The 18,426-nt window shown below is 41.2% G+C and overlaps 2 protein-coding genes across 3 annotated transcripts in view; one reads left to right on the top strand and one right to left on the bottom strand.

Annotated features, from left to right (window-relative positions):
* The window catches only part of LOC120029979 (ubiquitin carboxyl-terminal hydrolase 22-like), a 45,340-nt gene extending 42,553 nt beyond the window's left edge, over positions 1-2,787 (top strand). For both annotated transcript variants that reach the window (XM_038975293.1, XM_038975292.1), the window contains exon 13: positions 1,302-2,787. In XM_038975293.1, the coding sequence (XP_038831221.1) occupies positions 1,302-1,344 (43 nt within the window). In that variant the 3' untranslated portion in view covers positions 1,345-2,787. The remainder of the gene's footprint in view (positions 1-1,301) is intronic.
* An 894-nt stretch (positions 2,788-3,681) lies between these two features.
* LOC120029855 (tumor necrosis factor receptor superfamily member 13B-like) lies at positions 3,682-16,577 on the bottom strand. The gene is made up of 4 exons (XM_038975161.1): positions 13,996-16,577; positions 13,545-13,661; positions 4,785-5,081; positions 3,682-4,557 (listed from the first exon to the last, which is right to left on the bottom strand). The coding sequence occupies exons 1-4, from the start codon at positions 14,108-14,110 to the stop codon at positions 4,322-4,324; spliced, it is 765 nt and encodes a 254-aa protein (XP_038831089.1). The 5' UTR covers positions 14,111-16,577; the 3' UTR covers positions 3,682-4,321.
* Positions 16,578-18,426: the final 1,849 nt, after the last annotated feature.

Raw genomic sequence — 18,426 nt, 5'->3', positions numbered from 1 at the left:
TCTGTAGCGTCCGAATGGGTTGCAAAGTATTTTGACCCCTCTATGGAAAGATGAGTCTAACGAACACGGTGGTGTTCTCTGCTTTGCTCTTTGAACCCCACACGCGTCATGGGACTGGTCTGAAGTCGGTACAGCTGATCTGCCAACTTCTGTCTGTAGCGTCCAAACAGTTCTGGCTACACACTAATATGACCCCTCTGTAGAAAGGCGAGACACTCATGAACACGTAATGTTGTATTGCTCTAGGATGCCCACAGGCCTCACAAGACTCGTCTGAAGGTTCCCTGGTACCAGGAGAAAACATGAATGCAAGTATATATGGGCACTGTTTAGTGCCAAAAAATAAGGGGTTAGATACATAAAAAATAATACAAATGTGTCCTGATCTTTCTTATCTCTCATATGTCAGCCACTTCAGAACAAACTTCCTTTTGATTGTTTTAGGGGGACGATCTGTTGGTCCATGTAGTGAATCTGTTAGTCAATGCGTTTTCTATGGGCTAATAATTTTTTTCATCAAATTATATTTTTTGGGGGTGTACTTCAAGGGGTCCTAACATTCAAAATCAAATAGCTAAATGATCCTCGGTATGACCTTCTTAAAACAATTCCATATAGCTTAGTAGAACTGTGCTGCAGGTAGCCTAGCGGTTAAGAGCGTTGGATCAGTAACCGAAAGGTTGCTGGTTTGAATCCCTGAGCCGACTAGTTGAAAAGTCTTGTCTGTGCCCATGAGCAAGGCACTTAACCCTAATTGCTCCGCTCTGGATCACAACATCTGCTAAATGACTCAAATGTAGAACCCCCCGGCTTAGAGAGGGCTTAGACTCTTATGGGTTAAAAGCTCATACAATCCTTACCTTTACGGGGTTAAACATATAGCAGATCTGGTGTCAGGGGTTAGGGGCAACTTCTACCTCCTCTGTCTTTTGGGGGAGGTTTCCCAGACGTCGATTTAAGCCTAGTCCAGGACTAAAAAGCACTTGGAGATTCTCCATTGAACTTGCTTGTAGTCCAGTTTATATTTTATGGTCAATCAGTAGACTTCAAAGCTACATTATTTTACATTTTTAACGAACTTCAAAGCCACATTATGAACCCCTGCTCTTAGGAAGGTGTGTTTAATGTTTTGTACATTCGGTGTATATTATTTCATCCAGAACTCCATCTCCCCTATTCTTTCGATTTTATCATTATGCAGTAGCCTCTCCCTCGTGTTTTTCATAAGTAATTCCTCATGATAATGAGAAAAATATCTTTGAGTGTGAAATCTTATCAGTGATTCTTTTTTCTGTTGTCAGGTACCTTTTGTTCTACCATAAACAGTTTCTGGAGTATGAATAGTCAGCTTCCTTCAGCACTGATGTCAACAGCCGCCAAGAGTTGCGCCACAACAAAATGGCAACGTGACACAAGCCCACCTGAAACTCTACATCAGTGAAGATTGAAGCCGTGGGAATGGAGGCAAAGGAAAACAAATCCCGCATCCTTTCTAACTAAAGGACACTCCAAAACCAATCTGCATGGAAGCTACTACGTAGGATCTACTTGATAGGACGGAAAGGAGGAAGAGGAGGGGGAAGATTGCAGAATGGAGAGAGAAACGAGAAGCCTTTGTTGGAAGATGAGGTGCTTCACTCTCTCGCTCTCCTCTCCTATCGTTTCGGGCAGATGAAGGAACAGTCCGACAGTGGCCACATCTCATAAAAAACAGTCAACTTCACGTTGTATTATTTTTCTGAAATCCATAATTCCACTCCCCCCCCACACACACACACACACACACACACACACACACACACACACACACACACACACACACACACACACACACACACACACACACACACACCCATCTCCCAAGTGACCAAACATTTCTGAGGGAAGACATTTGGTTGTCTAAGTTCATTATATGCATTGTTATTGCTCTGAATGCAAAACAAGCTGACAAATTATATTTAAGAACATTGCAAACACCAGAAGAGATGACTATAATCGTTGGTTGAACTTTTTAGTTTTGAAAATACTGTATGATGAATCTAGCGCACATTTTTTTCTTCTTTTTTTTACTGCAAAAAAGATGGAGGTAGAGAAAGGGAGGTTGTTGTTCTGTGAAAAGCCCCCCCCCTCTTTTTTGTCCTTTTTTTTTTTTTCTTTGAGGGCAGGGAAAATATAGAAGTATATTTTTATAAGTCATTTGAGTCCTTGTTCACGGTGTCCAATGTTTCCCCCCCTCCCTCGAACCCCTGTGCTTGTTATGTTGTGCAGTCAATCGTGTATTTTTGAAAAATGTATGCTTCTTCTCATGAGACTGCTGTTGTGGAGCCCTTTTTCACATTTGTTGGTTGGTTTGTCTGTTTCTTGTGATGGGATAATTATTTTGTTGCTGACATGGTTGTGAAGATGTTTCAGGTGATGCGTTGTTGTGAATAAGAAAAAGACGAGCATTATTCTGACACGGTGTGTGTCCTGCCGCGGCTCGATCCAACAGTGTTAAACTTTGGCCACATGTTTCTCTAATTGTGTGTGTGTGTGTGTGTGTGCACATGTGTTGTGCGCATGTTTGTGTACTGAATCAGTACTTCTTTTTCACATGATAATTATGTATGTTAAAGTATGTATGTATGTTTAAAAAAGGAAACCAAGGTAGAAACTGAGTTCCTTTATCCATGTTGCTGGAAAAGGTCAAGGGTTATTATGCTAGTCAAAATACATCCCCCACACTTTATCTGCTGCAAGAACTGGACACTGATGGTGAGACACACACAATAAACATCTATATCTATACTCTCGTGTGCTTCAGGGTTTTATTAACTTGTACAAGATTTACTGGAGGTCTTTGCTGAATCATGGCACAGGGAGTGTCACCCACATGTGAATGTCTCCTGAGAGATGCAGCGGGTGTCATTTGGGGTGAGTACATACAGGCATAAATCATGTTCTCTGTTATGTGTCACTCCCGCAATACCGTTTCTTGTGTATCCTTTTTCCTTCACCACCTATTAATTTCTGCTCTCCAGACTTCTCACGTCACAGTGAGGGTTGTTTCTGGTCTGCGTGGTGTAGGCCAGGTGAAGTTACCCATAGATGTGGCTGATCTTGGGACAGTTTAGAGTCCTCCCCACCCCCCCTCCCCTCGTAATGGTTCAGGTTAGGATTGTGGAGGGTAAGCTGATCCTAGATCTGTACCTAGGGGAAACTACCCTGGAGTGGGCGGTGTCAAATCTGTCTAGGGTTGTTCATTGCGATAATTAGGAATTATAATACTAGAATGGCCATGAACCTCATGATGGTCAGGGAGTTGGTCAACCTTGGTTTGCCAGTGCTGTGATAAGATATTGTGTAAAACAATGAATGTGAAGAATCGATCTGCTCTGTGTGTATCAAGGCACAAGGTGAGACCCAAATGCAGACACAGGAGGCAGATGGTTGGAGTCTAACAATGTTAATTAATCCAAAGGGACAGGCAAAAAGGTCAAAGTCCAGGAGGTACAGAGTGGCAGACAGGCTCGTGGTCAGACAGGCGGGTACAAAGAGTAGAAACAGGCAAGGGTCAAAACCGGGAGGACTAGAAAAAGGGGAATGCAAAAAGCAGGAGAACGGGGAAACCGCTGGTTGACTTGGAAACATACAAGGCGAACTGGCACAGAGAGACAGGAAACACAGGGATAAATACACTGGGGAAAATAAGCGACACCTGGAGGGGGTGGAAACAATCACAAGGACAGGTGAAACAGATCAGGGCATGACAGTATGGGTGTTTGCTAGCTAGCTGGCCAACCAGTTTTTGAGGAATGACACCATAAATGTTTCTAATTAACTGCCAACAAGCAAACATTCCGTTCAAACAAGGCAGTCAATACACAGCCATACACTGGCGCAAATCAGTTGATGATATGACTTCGAGACCTAAATGCAACAAGTACTGATATTGTATCATAGAATAGCACACCGTTTTCCTAGAAAACGAAGTCAGACATATTCTGTTTACATGTATTTGTACAGAAAATTGGTATAAAACCAGTATCAAAAGTTTTTATAATTACAATACTATTTTAGGTTGACTATAATTACATTACACAATTTTTAATACATCACCTGCCTTACTTTTATTTTCCTGCATAGGTAAAAGCAGGAAATGTGTCACCTATGCCTCTGCCATTCATTCCAATTACACTGGTTTTGGATTTCTCCCTGACCAAGATTGCTGCCATTTTCACCCCATTATGGAACTTTGAGGGTTTATGACATAGCCCCTCTAGTAATTCAATAGGATCTCTATGATTGCCGTAGTGTCCAGTCGGTTTCAGTTCTGCTCCTGTCAGAAGCTAGGCTGAGAGGGGGAGCAGATGATTTTCTCTGATGATCCACAAGTGTGAACGTCCTGGGGGACAGCCTGCTGGTAGAGAGTCAGAGGGGGTCTCTGCTGCTTCTCTCCTCTGCCAGGCACTCTGAGGTCAGGGAAGCAGTGGACACACACACAGGTCTCTATGGGGCTGGATGAACGGCCCGCTGTCACACTGTTCAGCTTGGGCAGGGATGGATCCATCAGGTTGTCTAAAGATGATACGAATGCATACACACACAGAGAGAGATAAACAAGCTAAAAGAAGCCATGCTGAGTTATTCGATTGTGTTCTAGGATCATTTTTGCCTTTTAGATCTTAATGAATAGGAATAAATGGACGGGGGGACCTGATCCCCGATCAACACTCCTACTCTGAGTGGCTTTATGAAGACATGCCCTGAGCTATGTTTTAGACTAGATTTGTGCCCAAACTGACCTTTGGAGGACTTGCTGTGCTGGTTAGGCTCTTGGGCCTCCTGGCTTCCACGGCCCTGGGTGGGACTGCTCTGTGTGGCCCCTGGTCGGGGACCTCTGGCGCTGGCCCTCCTCAGCAGCACAAGCAGGGCCAAAGACACGGTCAACAGCAGCAGAGCCAGACACAAGCCCAGCAGAGAGTACACCAGGATGACTGAGTTAGGCAGACCACTGAGTAGGGACCCCCCCTTGGTGGTAGGGTTCTGGAAGACTGTCCCGTCCACAGGCCTTAAGGTTGCGTTCAAGTCAGGCTGTTGGGCTTAAGGTGAATTAAATGACTTAAATGACTTAATTTAAATCCTTATTTACCTTGCAATAACATCCATGTAATGCAAAGCGAGTCTAAAACATAATGATGCACCATTTCCAAATGTCAAAGCTCTACTTCTAGGAGGTTCTCAGTTCAAAAGATCAAAACCAAATGCATTTAATCCCGAGGTTATCCTATTTAAATGTGACTGGATTAGAGAAGACATGAAATGGCACCCTATTCCCTAAATAGTGCACTACCTTTGGCCAGTGCCTTTTGACAGGGCGCCGTTTGGGACGTAGACAATACATTTCAGCTGAATGGCGCTGGGATGTATGGCAGCAGTTTTACGGGCTCCTCACCAATTATGCTATTTTGTGTTTTTTTTTTTTGTTGTTGCCCTGATCTTAAATATTTTTGTACATAATGTTTGCACCATTGTTTCTTATGACCCGAAAAGAGCTTCTGGACATCAGAACAGTGATCACTAACCTCGATTTGGATGAAGAACCCTACTTCCCTGACTCCGGCAGGACATAATGCTTACATGGGACCAGGCCCTAATCCCCAACAGACGGCGATATACAGTCCGACGTGGGGGCACCCTGATGAAACTACGTCAGTGAGTAAATAAACCGCCTCTACCCTCTGTTCTATTGGCGAATGTACAATCACTGATTTCAATGCAGGAAAACTGAAATCCGTTTTGACCTCATTTCCACTAGCAATTCACCTCTGCAGCTAAAGGGAACAAATACTCTAGATTACCTTTACTCCAGAAGCAGAGCTGCATACAAAGCTGTCCCTCGCCCTCAATTCTGCAAATCTGACCATAACTCTATCCTCCTGATTCCTGCTTACAAGCAAAAACTCAAACAGGAAGTACCAGTGACAAGCTCAATCGAAAACTAAGCTACAGGACTGTTTCGCTAGCACAGACTGGAATATGTTCCCGGGATTCATCAGATGCCATTGAGGAGTTTACCACATCAGTCACCAGCTTCATGAAAAAGTGCATCGATGACGTTGTCCCCAAAGTGACAGTGCATACATATCCCAACCCAAAGCCATGGATTACAGGCAACATCCACACTGAGTTAAAGGCTAGAGCTCCCGCTTTCATGGAGCGGGACACAAACCCGGACTCTTGTAAATAATCAGATGAACCATCAAACAGTCAAAGCGTCAATACAGGACAGATCAAATTCTACTACACCGGCTCTACACGGATTACAAAGGGAAACCCAGCCATGTACTGCCCAGTGACACAAGCCTACCAGATGAGCTAAATGCCTTCTATGCGCTAACAAGTTGGTAAGTGTTTTCACTTACATTTTCAACCTCTCCCTGACCGAGTCTGTAATACCTACATGTTTCAAGCAGACCACCATAGTCTCTGTGTCCAAGAACGCCAAGGTAAACTGACTATCGCCCCGTAGCACTCACACCTGTAGCCATGAAATGCTTTGAAAGGCTAGCTGGTCATGGCTCAAAGCAACACCATCATCCCAGACACTCTGGACCCACTCCAATTTGCATGCATCTCCAACAGATCCACAGATGACGCAATCTCTATTGCACTCCACACCCCCCTTTCCCACTTGTACAAAAGGAACACCTACGTGAGAATGCTGTTCATTGACTACAGCTCAGCGTTCAACACCATAATGCCCTCAAAGCTCATCCCAAGCTAAGGCCCCTGGGACTGAACACCTTCTACAACTGAATCCTGGACTTCCTGACTTCCCCAGGTGGTGAGGGCAGGCAAGAAAACATCCCCCACGCTGACCCTCAACACGGGGGCCCCTCAGAGGAGCGTGCTTAGTCCCCTCTAGGGATTAACATGGGTAACCGAGAACCTGGGACTGTCCTGGGACCACTCTTCACATTTCCCCCAAAAAAGGTTATGACAAGACCCAGGAAATTTCAATATTTTCTACCAATGTCGCAATTCGACAAAATACACAGCAACAGATAAGCAAAAAATGAAATATCACATTATCCTAACAGGTTGTTACGTGGAAGCCTTTAGCCTAGTGTATTTATTTCACAAAAAGTTGCCATAAATTCAAAGCACAGGCATAATTGACACTCAGTGGCGTGTATTCAGAAAAAAACATATACAATTATTTTGATGTTGTCTCTATGATTCATTATTTTCCTTCAATTCGCAAGAGGCTGGATGTATCCGACCGGAGAAATCATCCGAGCAAGTGAAACAGCGTTCCTTTGTCTCTGTATGTGTAGGCCATCTATCTGATGCTGTGTGGTTAAAAAGAGTTTGACATTGTTGCCACCCGTAGCATTGAATGTAAGGGAAGCCAGCGAGCATTTGGCCTCCCTTGAATTTTTAAAAATAAAATCACAGCCGACTGGCATTAAACTACACCGAGTGAGCTCAACTGTGAATGGTCCTGGCGCACCCAAAAAAATATTTGGATTTGCCTTCACTCCAATCACATCGAGAGCAATATGTCATTGACAGAAACAACTTGAAATGTTGCATCTTGTTGTGTTGTTGTCCCTCGGTGGCCAGCTAGCAAAAATTGTCCCTTTCCTAAATTAGCCATGGATGGAGATAGGGATTTGGACTCATGGTTTTACTTAATTATCCATACTGGCCAGTGATTATAAATGCATACATTGTGCCCCTGGCTTGAGTGGATGGAAGTTCAATATGTAGCTACAGTAGATGTACAAGGCTAATGTTAACTAACTAACGTTGCCCATGAAAGGAAGTTAGGCTAGAGAGTTAGCCTAGGACAACAAAAAATAAAAGTGTGTATTGTATGACAGAGTCACAGACCGTTTAGTCAACATGAAAGAGAGGAGGATGGCATTGACATTTCTCTACAAGTAGGTTGAAACGCTGGCGCTGCCGACGTCTATATCATTCCGCTAATACAGGACTATTAAAGCTCCAGCTTAATACTTTGTGAAAAAATATATATATTTAAAAAAATATATATTTTTTTGTATTCAGATTTTTCATGGGATGCTACAGCACCCCTACTTGTTTTGATTGGGACAGCACCCTCAGCACCCCTACTTGTTTTGATTGGGACAGCACCCTCAGCACCCCTACTTGTTTTGATTGGGACAGCGCTATCGCGCATTTTTGAAAGGAGTGTAGGGGACTCGTCTAGATAAATGAATCAATGTCAGATCTTTGTTTTCGCTGAATCTCCGTTTGGATATTTAGAAACAATTAGGCTGGGGAAAATGTTAGCTAAATTGAGGTGAGTGCTAATGATCATCTTCATTCTAGTTTTCTCATATATTAGCTGATCAGAACATTTTGCTAGCATTTTATACAAGTGGATTTGCTCTTCACTTGCGTAGTAGCCTGTCATACTCCCGACCAAAAGCCTGTGATTTGTCTGATAATCAATCAAGGTGATTTGTTTTCACTGAATCTCTGTCTGTACACAGTAGTCGGTTAGTTGATCTCTGTCTGGAAAACTGGAAGTTGTAGCTCATGAAATCATGTAGCCTACATCAAGTGTATTATTTATCATTAGAATGACCAACGTAGAAGCCTTATATAGACTTAAATAGATTCCATGATATTTTCCTATCGTCCCAATCCCACTGAAACCCAGAATTCAGACTCTTGTCTCACATGGAAATTCCTAACTTTATTCTGTAATCCATAGGTGGCATTATCAAAGCACGTCTCGCCTATGCATGTCAAAATATTGCTATAACATTGTTAGAACATTTCCCCTGCTTCTCTGCACTGTCTCGTATTGCTGTCCATATGAGAGCGTTGGTAGAGAATATGGGATCATTCAATTGTTTGAGAGTAGATATGGATTTTTTTTAAACAGAGTTGGTCCCCGTTATACCTTGATATTTAAGCATGTTCCTCTCTTCATCTCCCCATTATTCAAGCTGATCTGCTACCTGTATAATCATCAATTCGATTTGACCAAATAGGACATATTATGTCATTCGTTGGAGGTTATCTAGCAAGCTTAGCAACTTTGGTCATTTTTCTTTTGTTTGACTGCCGTTACAAATTTTGTATGATTTGACACACGCTATGGCCAACTCGGGGACTGCTCTGTGTTGAGGTAGCCTACAGCTGATGTGCGTTGAATTAATTGTGGAACATGATAAACCTCAAAACCGGCCTGTTTAGCAATTCACAACAATGCCATTGTTGATCAAAGTTACTCTATAGTTTCTTTAATATCAGTTTCACTTGCTGTAAAATATTTACAAAGTGGCACAGCAACAATCTTATTTTGGAAGAAACCCGAGTAAAGATATCTTGGTTTTAAAAGCTTTAAATTCGCACTTCTGATTTTTGAGGTATTTCCCGGGACAAATATGAATTATTGAAACTTGGTAGATTTTCGAGAAACTTTAAGGGGCAATTTGAGATTGAAGTTTTAAGAAATTATAAAATGATAACATTTATTCAAAACAAAGGTGTCTGAAGTTGCACACTGTTGTTTCTTTTTGCATATTCACTTGTATAGAAATAATCATTTTAGTAAATTATCCCAAGTATATTGAGGTAACTATTTGCATCAGCTTTTTAAGTATAGTTGTGAGTATATATTTGAGTAGTAGGAACCCAATTTAAATACATTTTACTAACCTGAGTACCATAAGTAACTGAGCAAAAAACATTTGTAGATAAAACATAGAATATCAATTACGATACTGAGTAGATTCAGCAAATTAAACTTACAATATTAGTTCTGTAGCTGATTTCATGTATATCAAATGTATCAAATGTACATGTATATCAAACTTGTAACATTAGTTCTGGGATTTGAAGGACTTAAACAGGTCAACAACAACAAAAAACTGTTCTGAACCTGATAAAATGAAGTTGAATGAAATTCATTTTTGAGATCCAGTTAGTTGTTTGCACTTAATATATTTGTTATACACTAAAAGCAATGTATATTACACTTTAAAGATCCCTTGTTGGATTTACTTAAAAAGCTGATGCAAATAGTTACCAAAAAAGTTTAAGTTAAAGGGGCACAATATTTTTTACAGTGTGGTATTCTCTGCCTCTAACTCTATTACAGGGGCTGAGTCACTGGCTTCCATGCCATCCCTAGGAGGGGGTTGAGTCACTGACGTGATCTTCCTGTCCGGGTTGGTGCCCGAGGGGGAGATCTTCGTGGGCTATACTCAGCCTTGTCCCAGGGTAGTAAGTTGGTGGTTGAAGATATCCCTCTAGTGGTGTGGAGGTTGTGCTTTGGCAAAGTGGGTGGTGTTATATCCTGCCGGGTTGGCCCTGTCCAGGGGTATCGTCGGACGGGGAAACAGTGTCTCCCGACCCCTCCTGTCTCAGCCTCCAGTATTTATGCTGCAATAGTTTATGTGTCGGGGGGCTAGGGTCAGTCTGTTATATCTGGAGTATTTCTCCTGTCTTATCCGGTGTTCTGTGTGAATTTAAGTATGCTCCCTCTAATTCTCCCCCTCTCCCTCCCCTCCCGGAGGACCTGAGCCCTGGGACCATGCCTCAAGACTACCTGGCCTGGTGACTCCTTGCTGTCCCCAGTCCACCTGGTCGTGCTGCTGCTCCAGTTTCAACTGTTCTGCTTGTGGCTATGGAACCCTGACCTGTTCACCGGACCTGCTACCTTGTCCCGGATCTACTGTTTTTGACTCTCTCTCTACCGTACCTGCTGTCTCTAACTCTGAATGCTCGGCTATGAAAATCCAACTGACATTTACTCCTGACCTGTTGCACCCTCTACAATCACTGTGATTATTATTATTTGACCCTGCTGGTCATCTATGAACGTTTGAACATCTTGGCCATGTTCTGTTATAATCTCCACCCGGCACAGCCAGAAGAGGACTGGCCACCCCTCAGAGCCTGGTTCCTCTCTAGGTTTCTTCCTAGGTTCCTACCTTTCTAGGGAGTTTTTCTTAGCCACTGTGATTCTACATCTGCATTTCTTGCTGTTTGGGGTTTTAGGCTGGGTTTCTGTATAGCACTTTGTGACGTCGGCTGATGTAAAAAGGGCATAAATTTGATTGATTGTAAACCGTCATGGTCAATACATATATATTCAATGGTTGTAAAGATGGGGAGACGTCTGTCCGTAATAAAGAGATGCTCTACTTTTTTGACACCACACTCCACTAAGTAAGTCCTGCAGGCTCTAGTTTTGTCTTATCTTGATTATAGGTTTTCAAGTAGATTTAAGTCAACACTGTAACTCGGCCACTCAGAAACATTCACTGTCTTCTTGGTAAGGAACTCCAGTGTACTGTAGATTTGGCCTTGTGTTTTAGGTTATTGTCCTGCTGAAAGATTCATCTCCCAGTGTCTGGTGGAAAGCAGACTAAACCAGGTTTTACTCAAGGATTTTGCCTGTGCTTAGCTCCATTCTGTTTATTTTTACCCTGAAAAACTCCCGTCCTTAATGATTACAAGCATACCCATAACATGATGTAGCCATCACTAAGATTGAAAATATGGAGAGTGGTACTCAGTAATGTGTTGGATTTACTTCAAACATAACACTTTGTATTCAGGACAAAAGGTGAATTGCTTTGCCAAATGTTTTGCAATATTACTTTTGTGCCTTGTTTCAAACATGATGCATGTTTTGGATTTTTTTTAAATTCTGTACAGGCTTCCTTCGTTTCACCCTTCAATTAGGTTAGTTTTGTGGAGTAACTACAATGTTGATAAACATTGTATCTTTGGAGTGACTGGGTGTATTGATACAGCATTCAAAGTGTTCTATTATCACAGCCGTTAAACTCTGTAACTGTTTTAAAGTCAACATTGGCCTTATGGTGAAATCACTGTGTGGTTTCCTTCCTCTCCGGCAACTGAGTTAGGAGAGAGGCCTGTATCTTTGTAGTGACTGGGTGTATTGATACAGCATTCAAAGTGTCATTAATAACGTCACCATGCTCAAAGGGATATTCAATGTATGCCCCCTCCCCCCATCTACCAATAGGTGCATTTGTTTGCAAGGCATTGGAAAACGTCCCCGGTCTTTGTGGTTGAATCTGTGTTTGAACACTGCTCAACTGAAGGACCTTACAGATAATTGTATGTGTGGGGTACAAAGATGAGGTAGTCATTCAAAAGTCAAGGTAAACACTATTATTGCACACAGAATGAGTCCATGCAACTGATTGTGTGACTTGTTAAGCAAATTTTTACTCCTGAACTTATTTAGTCTTGCCATAACAAAGGGGTTGAATACTTATTGACTCATAACATTTAAGCTTTTCATTTTTTATTAATTAGTAAAAAAAATATATATATAATTACACTTTGACAATGTGTGGATTGTGTGTAGGCCAGTGACAAAAACATCTCAATTGCATCAATTTTAAATTCAGGCTGTAACACAACAAAATGTGGAAAAAGTCAAAGGGCGTGAATACTTTCTGAAGGCACTGTATATTGGGAAGACAACACAAAATGCTATTTGCACTATTCATATATACAGTACATATTCATATATACAGTAGAGTTAAATTAGATCTTTAGAAAGAGGAGAGGTGCAGGTTCTTTTTTTGTCTGTTTTTTAAAGCTAAACTTGCTTTTTGCTTGAGAAACCTCTAGTGGGAGATCATTCCATGATGACGTGACTCTACACATAACTGAGCGACTCATTCAATCTGTTTTGGTTTGTGTTCCGTGAAGAAACCCATAGTGGCGTGTCTGATGGGGTATGTACACTACCGGTCGAAAGTTTTAGGACACCTACTCATTCAAAGGTTTTTCTTAATTTTTTACTATTTTCCACATTGTAGAATAATAGTGAAGACATCAAAACGATGAAATAATACATACGGAATCATGTAGTAACCAAAGAAGTGTTAAACAAATAAAAATATATTTTATATTTGAGATTCTTCAAATAGCCAGCCTTTGCCTTGATGACAGCTTTGCACACTGTATCTAGAGGGATTTGTATTTAGCTGAGCCTGCTAGCTAGTTACATTTCGGTTAGCGAGAAATTGCTGTGAAGTCGTTGAAATAACTTAAATTAACGATTAAGGTTATTTTAATCTAACTAACTAACTAATTAATCTAACTCAACACTTAACTACTACAAACTAATTTAAATTACAATAAATAAAGGTTAACTTTGTTGTTTTTCACTGTCCGGTGGCACCACAGGTGGGGCATTTGATTTGCGAACTCATCACATGATCAGCGTGTCATCAGCAACACTAAGAAAGTACTTCTGGGTCATGGATTTCTGGACCAATTTTCAAAATAAAAAATGTCTAAATATTGGATCATCAGCCAGAAACTATTTTGGAGATGGCTGTTGGCTCAATTAATTATTTAGTAGTGTACAACTCTTATGACTGTTTGTGAGAGCTGTGTGTGTGTATGTGTGTACCTGCCTGTGTGTGTGTGTGTGAGTGTTTTACAGAGAAAGAGAGAGAGAGAGAGAGAGAGAGAGAGAGAGAGAGAGAGAACATATGTGATACAAAAATAATACTGTTCACACTCACTCTGACATTGGTGGGAACACTCTGAGGGATGGTTGCCACACACCACAGCACAAGTCAGACACTTCTTCAACAGCCTGTCGTAGTACTGCCCTGGGACTGCCTTACACCCTAGAGACACTTGCATAAACATACACACAATGGCACAGGGATGGTATACGTATTATAACATGCCTGTGTTTTGACACAAAATGGCTACTATGTGTCAATCACAATTGCACTAGACTATACTTGTTACTTAACCCCACAAAAAGGATCTTGAGATTCATTGATATTTGTATGAGCCTTTTCCTACTGATATAACACCATAGAATGAAATATAACATGTATGTATCTCTGTGTATAACTTTGAGGACTGAGTCATATGGACAATCGTGTGGTGCAATGGCCTCTCATTGACTTCTTAAGTGTATGTGTTATTTCCTTCGGTGAGCGCTTGTGTGTGTGAACTTACCACAGAACTCGATGCATCTGAGGTGGTGGTGAGGCTGCTGGCAGACCATCTGACAGGTCATACACTTCCTGACCAGGCCATCCCAGAAGTGACCCTCAGGACAGCCTAACCCCATGGCTCAGCTCGGGTGTCAACTCACACTCTGACTCACTGAATGACAGGCAGAGGGAAATCACTGTCAGTTCATGGAATCCTTGCGTAATCAGCTTTGTATCATTTGGTTGGGATTGTTTCAAACCTGACACTAATCAAGTTGATTTTGGGGGTGATAGGCTTCCAGATTTTACATTACTTTATGATGGACTTCCTTAGATTTTGTGTTCTATTTTTCTTCTTTACTTTTAGATGGTGTAGGTTCGTCTACAGGCAGACAAGCAGGCTCAAACAAACTGGACACAAAAAATAATGATTTACTCATGTACAGTATATTATTCTGTCCAAGAAACTCTAGAAGGTATCAGAAGAGAGGACAAGCCTCTATACACAACTTCAAAGATTTAAATGCACGTTTCTTGACAGAGGCATACTGCGCTGTGCTCTACTGGGCACAAAATCACTGAGCTGGAGAAATGACACGCTCGACTAATAAAGCTACGCCTCGCCTTGGTCTTCAACTTCATAAAATTGACTTATACATTTGTTCTTATCTGTGAATTTGCCTAAATCATTCTCCAACAATACCATTTAACGCCTTTACTGATTATTCATTCCTTTTACCACACATGATGGGATCAATGGTGTCTTTGTTGGTGTAACACTCTATAGCATAAGCAATGGCTCATTGCTTAAGTCATGTACTGTATTCAAGGCATGATGTTGATCTTTAAGTCTGGATATCCGATAAGTAAACATTATTTATGTTTTCCCTCAATACCATTCCCAGGTGGTCTATGAATAATCAAAGACAACATCCATCCATCTTTGAAAAAGTTATAAACCATTAACTGCTTACTCATTAACCAGCTCACTTGTAACTAAAAATACATCTCGTAATGGAATGTAATAACAATGCCCAATGTAATAAAACACAATATCGTATGACTTACCTACAGAGAGAAGAAAGACATCTAAGGATCTCAGCTTGAAATGTGCCCCTCTTGCAGTGACCTTGGGCTACATGTATTTGAGTTAGGGGCTGATTTGGATGCAACCACAATGCATTGTCTGGGACTTCCCCCTTGCACTGAAGGTAAGCTCTTCTCCAGTTATGATGAGTCAGGCTTGATAGGTGTGAATTGTGACTAAAATGTGGAGTTTTGTCATATCTATGTATATACTATTACTAAGAAATATGAATTTGCCTACCTTCCCCAAATGTTGAATGAGACCGTAAGTCATTTTCAGTGGTGTGTCATTTACACATGGTACAATTGGTACAATGTCAGTTTCATGTCAAGTTCATGGAGAATGCAGACTTGGAGAGCAATATACCGGAGAGGTTCTTATATTGCAATAGACTTCCATGACCATCTTACCATGCTGTTTGAATGAGCACGCACTCATCTGATGAGCATAACCATATTCTGTTCATTTGCACAGGTGTTTTGCAGAATAACAATTGTCTGTTATTAATAACCCTTTGACAGAGAGGTTACATACGGTATGCATGCATATCTGTTTCATAAGCTACTGCTCATAAATATTGCTCGACTTACACACAGCAGATTCACTTCAAATCAATGTTTATGTTTTCACATGCATGCAAGTAGTTTGTAGATTAAGCTGTAATAACAGCATCAACTCAGTGGCCTTGTGGTTAGAGTGTCCGCCCTGAGATCGGAAGGTTGAGAGTTTGATCCCAGGCAGATTCATACCAAAGACTGTGAAAATGGGACCTGATGTGTCTCTGAAAGGCAGGTAGCATTAAGGAGATATGATTGGGGGGTAAGGCTCTGCTATAGACTAGCCACATACTTTCCAGGGGATATACTTGTACATCAAGCTGCCTCACGCTACAGACACAGGAGATAGGCTCCTGCTCCTATGAGCTGTTCCGGCTCGCTCATGCAAGGCTACTTAGGGGAGACCAGGGTTGATTGTATCATGGGGTTGGTTGTCCCGGTGCTTATTACTACCAATCCAGAGGGCACTGTGTAATAATTCTAAACTTAAAATGTGTGAATTTTTGGAAAGAACTCATCCACCTGGTCAATTAATATCGGCATGACAAAACATTTAGGTGACGGGAATGTACTGTATGTGTTTTTATATGTGTTGCTATTTTCTTGAACTATGGAAGTATCAAATTATATTCATCACTTGGGCCGAATACAACAGGTGTGGTCTTGCAAGCCCTTTCCCAACAATGCAGAGTTAAATAGTAAGACAATTATCAAAAATAAATAGGAAATGGTAACACAATAAAATAACAATAATGAGGTCATATACAAGGACTACCAGTACCGAGTCAATGTGCTGGGGTACGAAGTAGTTGAGGTGATTGAGGTAATATGTAATGTACAGGTAGGTAGGGGTAAAAGTGACTAGGAAATCAGGATAGATAAACGGATAACAAACAGAGTAGCAGCAGCGGGTGTTAAGAGTGTGAAAGTGTGTCTATGTGTGAGTGTGTGTGTGCGTCGTCAATATGCATGTGTGTGTATGTTTTGTTTGTGTATGTTTTGTGTGTGTGAGCATGTATTTTATTTAAGGGGTGGATCAGCTTAATATTGTGGAAAGATTGTTGCTTCCATCAATGTAATTGTCTGCATCATTTCCAATCCCCCATATATTTTTTGTTAAATATATATATCCATATACATACACGTATGCATACATATGCACATATATACATACACATACCTATATAGATATACATACTTTTTTAAGAATATACCTTTATTATTCCCCGCAAACCCTACCACCGATCCCCCAATTGGAGTAAACTAATAAACACTTAGTTTATACATCTTACACACATTTTACAGACACAATCTATTTTAAAATAGTTATATTTTGTTTGTTTTTAGTCCTTCCTCTATTTCTGATGTCCATCCAGTTTGATTTCTTTTTGTAACTGTGATATTTCACAACATTTCTGAACCTATATATATTTTACAGACCTCGTATGTTTTACATTGGGTCTCTTGTTATTAGTCCCACCCTTCAGCTCCATTCAACCCTTCCCATATATCGCTCAACATCATCCATTTTGGATTTCTATTTGCCATATATTTTTCAACTGTGTGTGTGTGTGTGTGTGTGTGTGTGTGTGTGTGTGTGTGTGTGTGTGTGTGTGTGTGTGTGTGTGTGTGTGTGTGTGTGTGTGTGTGTGTGTGTGTGTGTGTGTTGGGGTGTCTGTGTAGTAGTATGTGTGAGTGTGTGGTTAGAGTCCAGTGAGTGTGCATAGAGTCAGTGCAAGAAAAAATGGGTCAATGCAACAGCCCAGGTAGCTATTTGATTAAGTGCTCAGTCCCTGTCTTGGCACTCCAGTACTGCTTGCCGTGCAGAATCACAGAGAACAGTCAATGACTTGGGTGGCTGGAGTCTCTGACAATTCTTATGGCCTTCCTCTGACAACACTTGGTATAGAGGTCCTGGTGATCTTGGAGGGCACTATGGTGTTGAATGATGAGCTGTAGTCAATGAACAACATTTTCATGTAGGTGTTCCTTTTGTCCAGGTGGGAAAGGGCATCTGTGGATCTGTTGGGGCGGTGTGCGAATTGGAGTGGGTCCAGGGTGTCTGGGATGATGGTGTTAATGTGAGCCATGGCCAGCCTTTCAAAGCATTTCATGGCTACAGATGTGAGCAATGTGGTAACTAGCATTATAGTTAGCATTTTTGCTAGGTTTGGGGATTGTTGTCACATGGAATCTGGGGTTGTTACTATCAACTCCATCATGAAAAAAAATGGGGATTGGTTGTCGCAATCTAACTCATTTTAGCCATATTGTTCAGGGTACATTGCCCCTGCCAGCATACAGTAAATCCCAAGCTCCTTTGTACTTGTGCTATAAAGAGCTCCCTTTGTTGCTTCTCTCTCACAAACATATTTCTTTCTGTCACATACCCACACACATGCATGTGCATACACACACACACACAAATATGTTGTTCTCAAGGCATAAAACACAACATTTTCTCAGGACTATCGTTTGATCAATGAAAAGCTATTTTTAAGACTGTATGCCATATTGCTTTATTTCCTGTTACAAAAGGAATAAGCTCCTAGCAAACATTCTGACAAGTTGACTGGCTAATAACTACATGTTGGAATTAGATATGAGGATAAAAAGGGTCCCCATTTTACCCCAAGACTTTGGTCTTTCTATACATTTTTAAATGAGTCATACAAACTGGTGGTTTGGAATTCCCATTGTCAGAGCCTAGCCCATGATACATAGATGACTTACACTGAGCATACCAACAGTAGGAACACCATCCTAATATTGAGTCGCACCCCCCCATCCCCCTTTTTTGCCCATAGAC

Source organism: Salvelinus namaycush, chromosome 35 (genome assembly GCF_016432855.1).
Source record: "Salvelinus namaycush isolate Seneca chromosome 35, SaNama_1.0, whole genome shotgun sequence".
NCBI classification, from domain to species: domain Eukaryota; kingdom Metazoa; phylum Chordata; class Actinopteri; order Salmoniformes; family Salmonidae; genus Salvelinus; species Salvelinus namaycush.
The sequence above is the reverse complement of the archived record's forward strand: the minus strand, read 5'-3'. Positions and strand labels throughout refer to the sequence as shown.

Coding starts and splice junctions, on each gene's coding strand:
- LOC120029855 (XM_038975161.1), bottom strand. CDS start 14,110: ATGGGGTTAGGCTGTCCTGAGGGTCACTTCTGGGATGGCCTGGTCAGG. Junction 13,662..13,995: donor CAGATGCATCGAGTTCTGTG/GTAAGTTCACAC, acceptor TGTTTATGCAAG/TGTCTCTAGGGTGTAAGGCA. Junction 4,558..4,784: donor GCACAGCAAGTCCTCCAAAG/GTCAGTTTGGGC, acceptor TATCATCTTTAG/ACAACCTGATGGATCCATCC.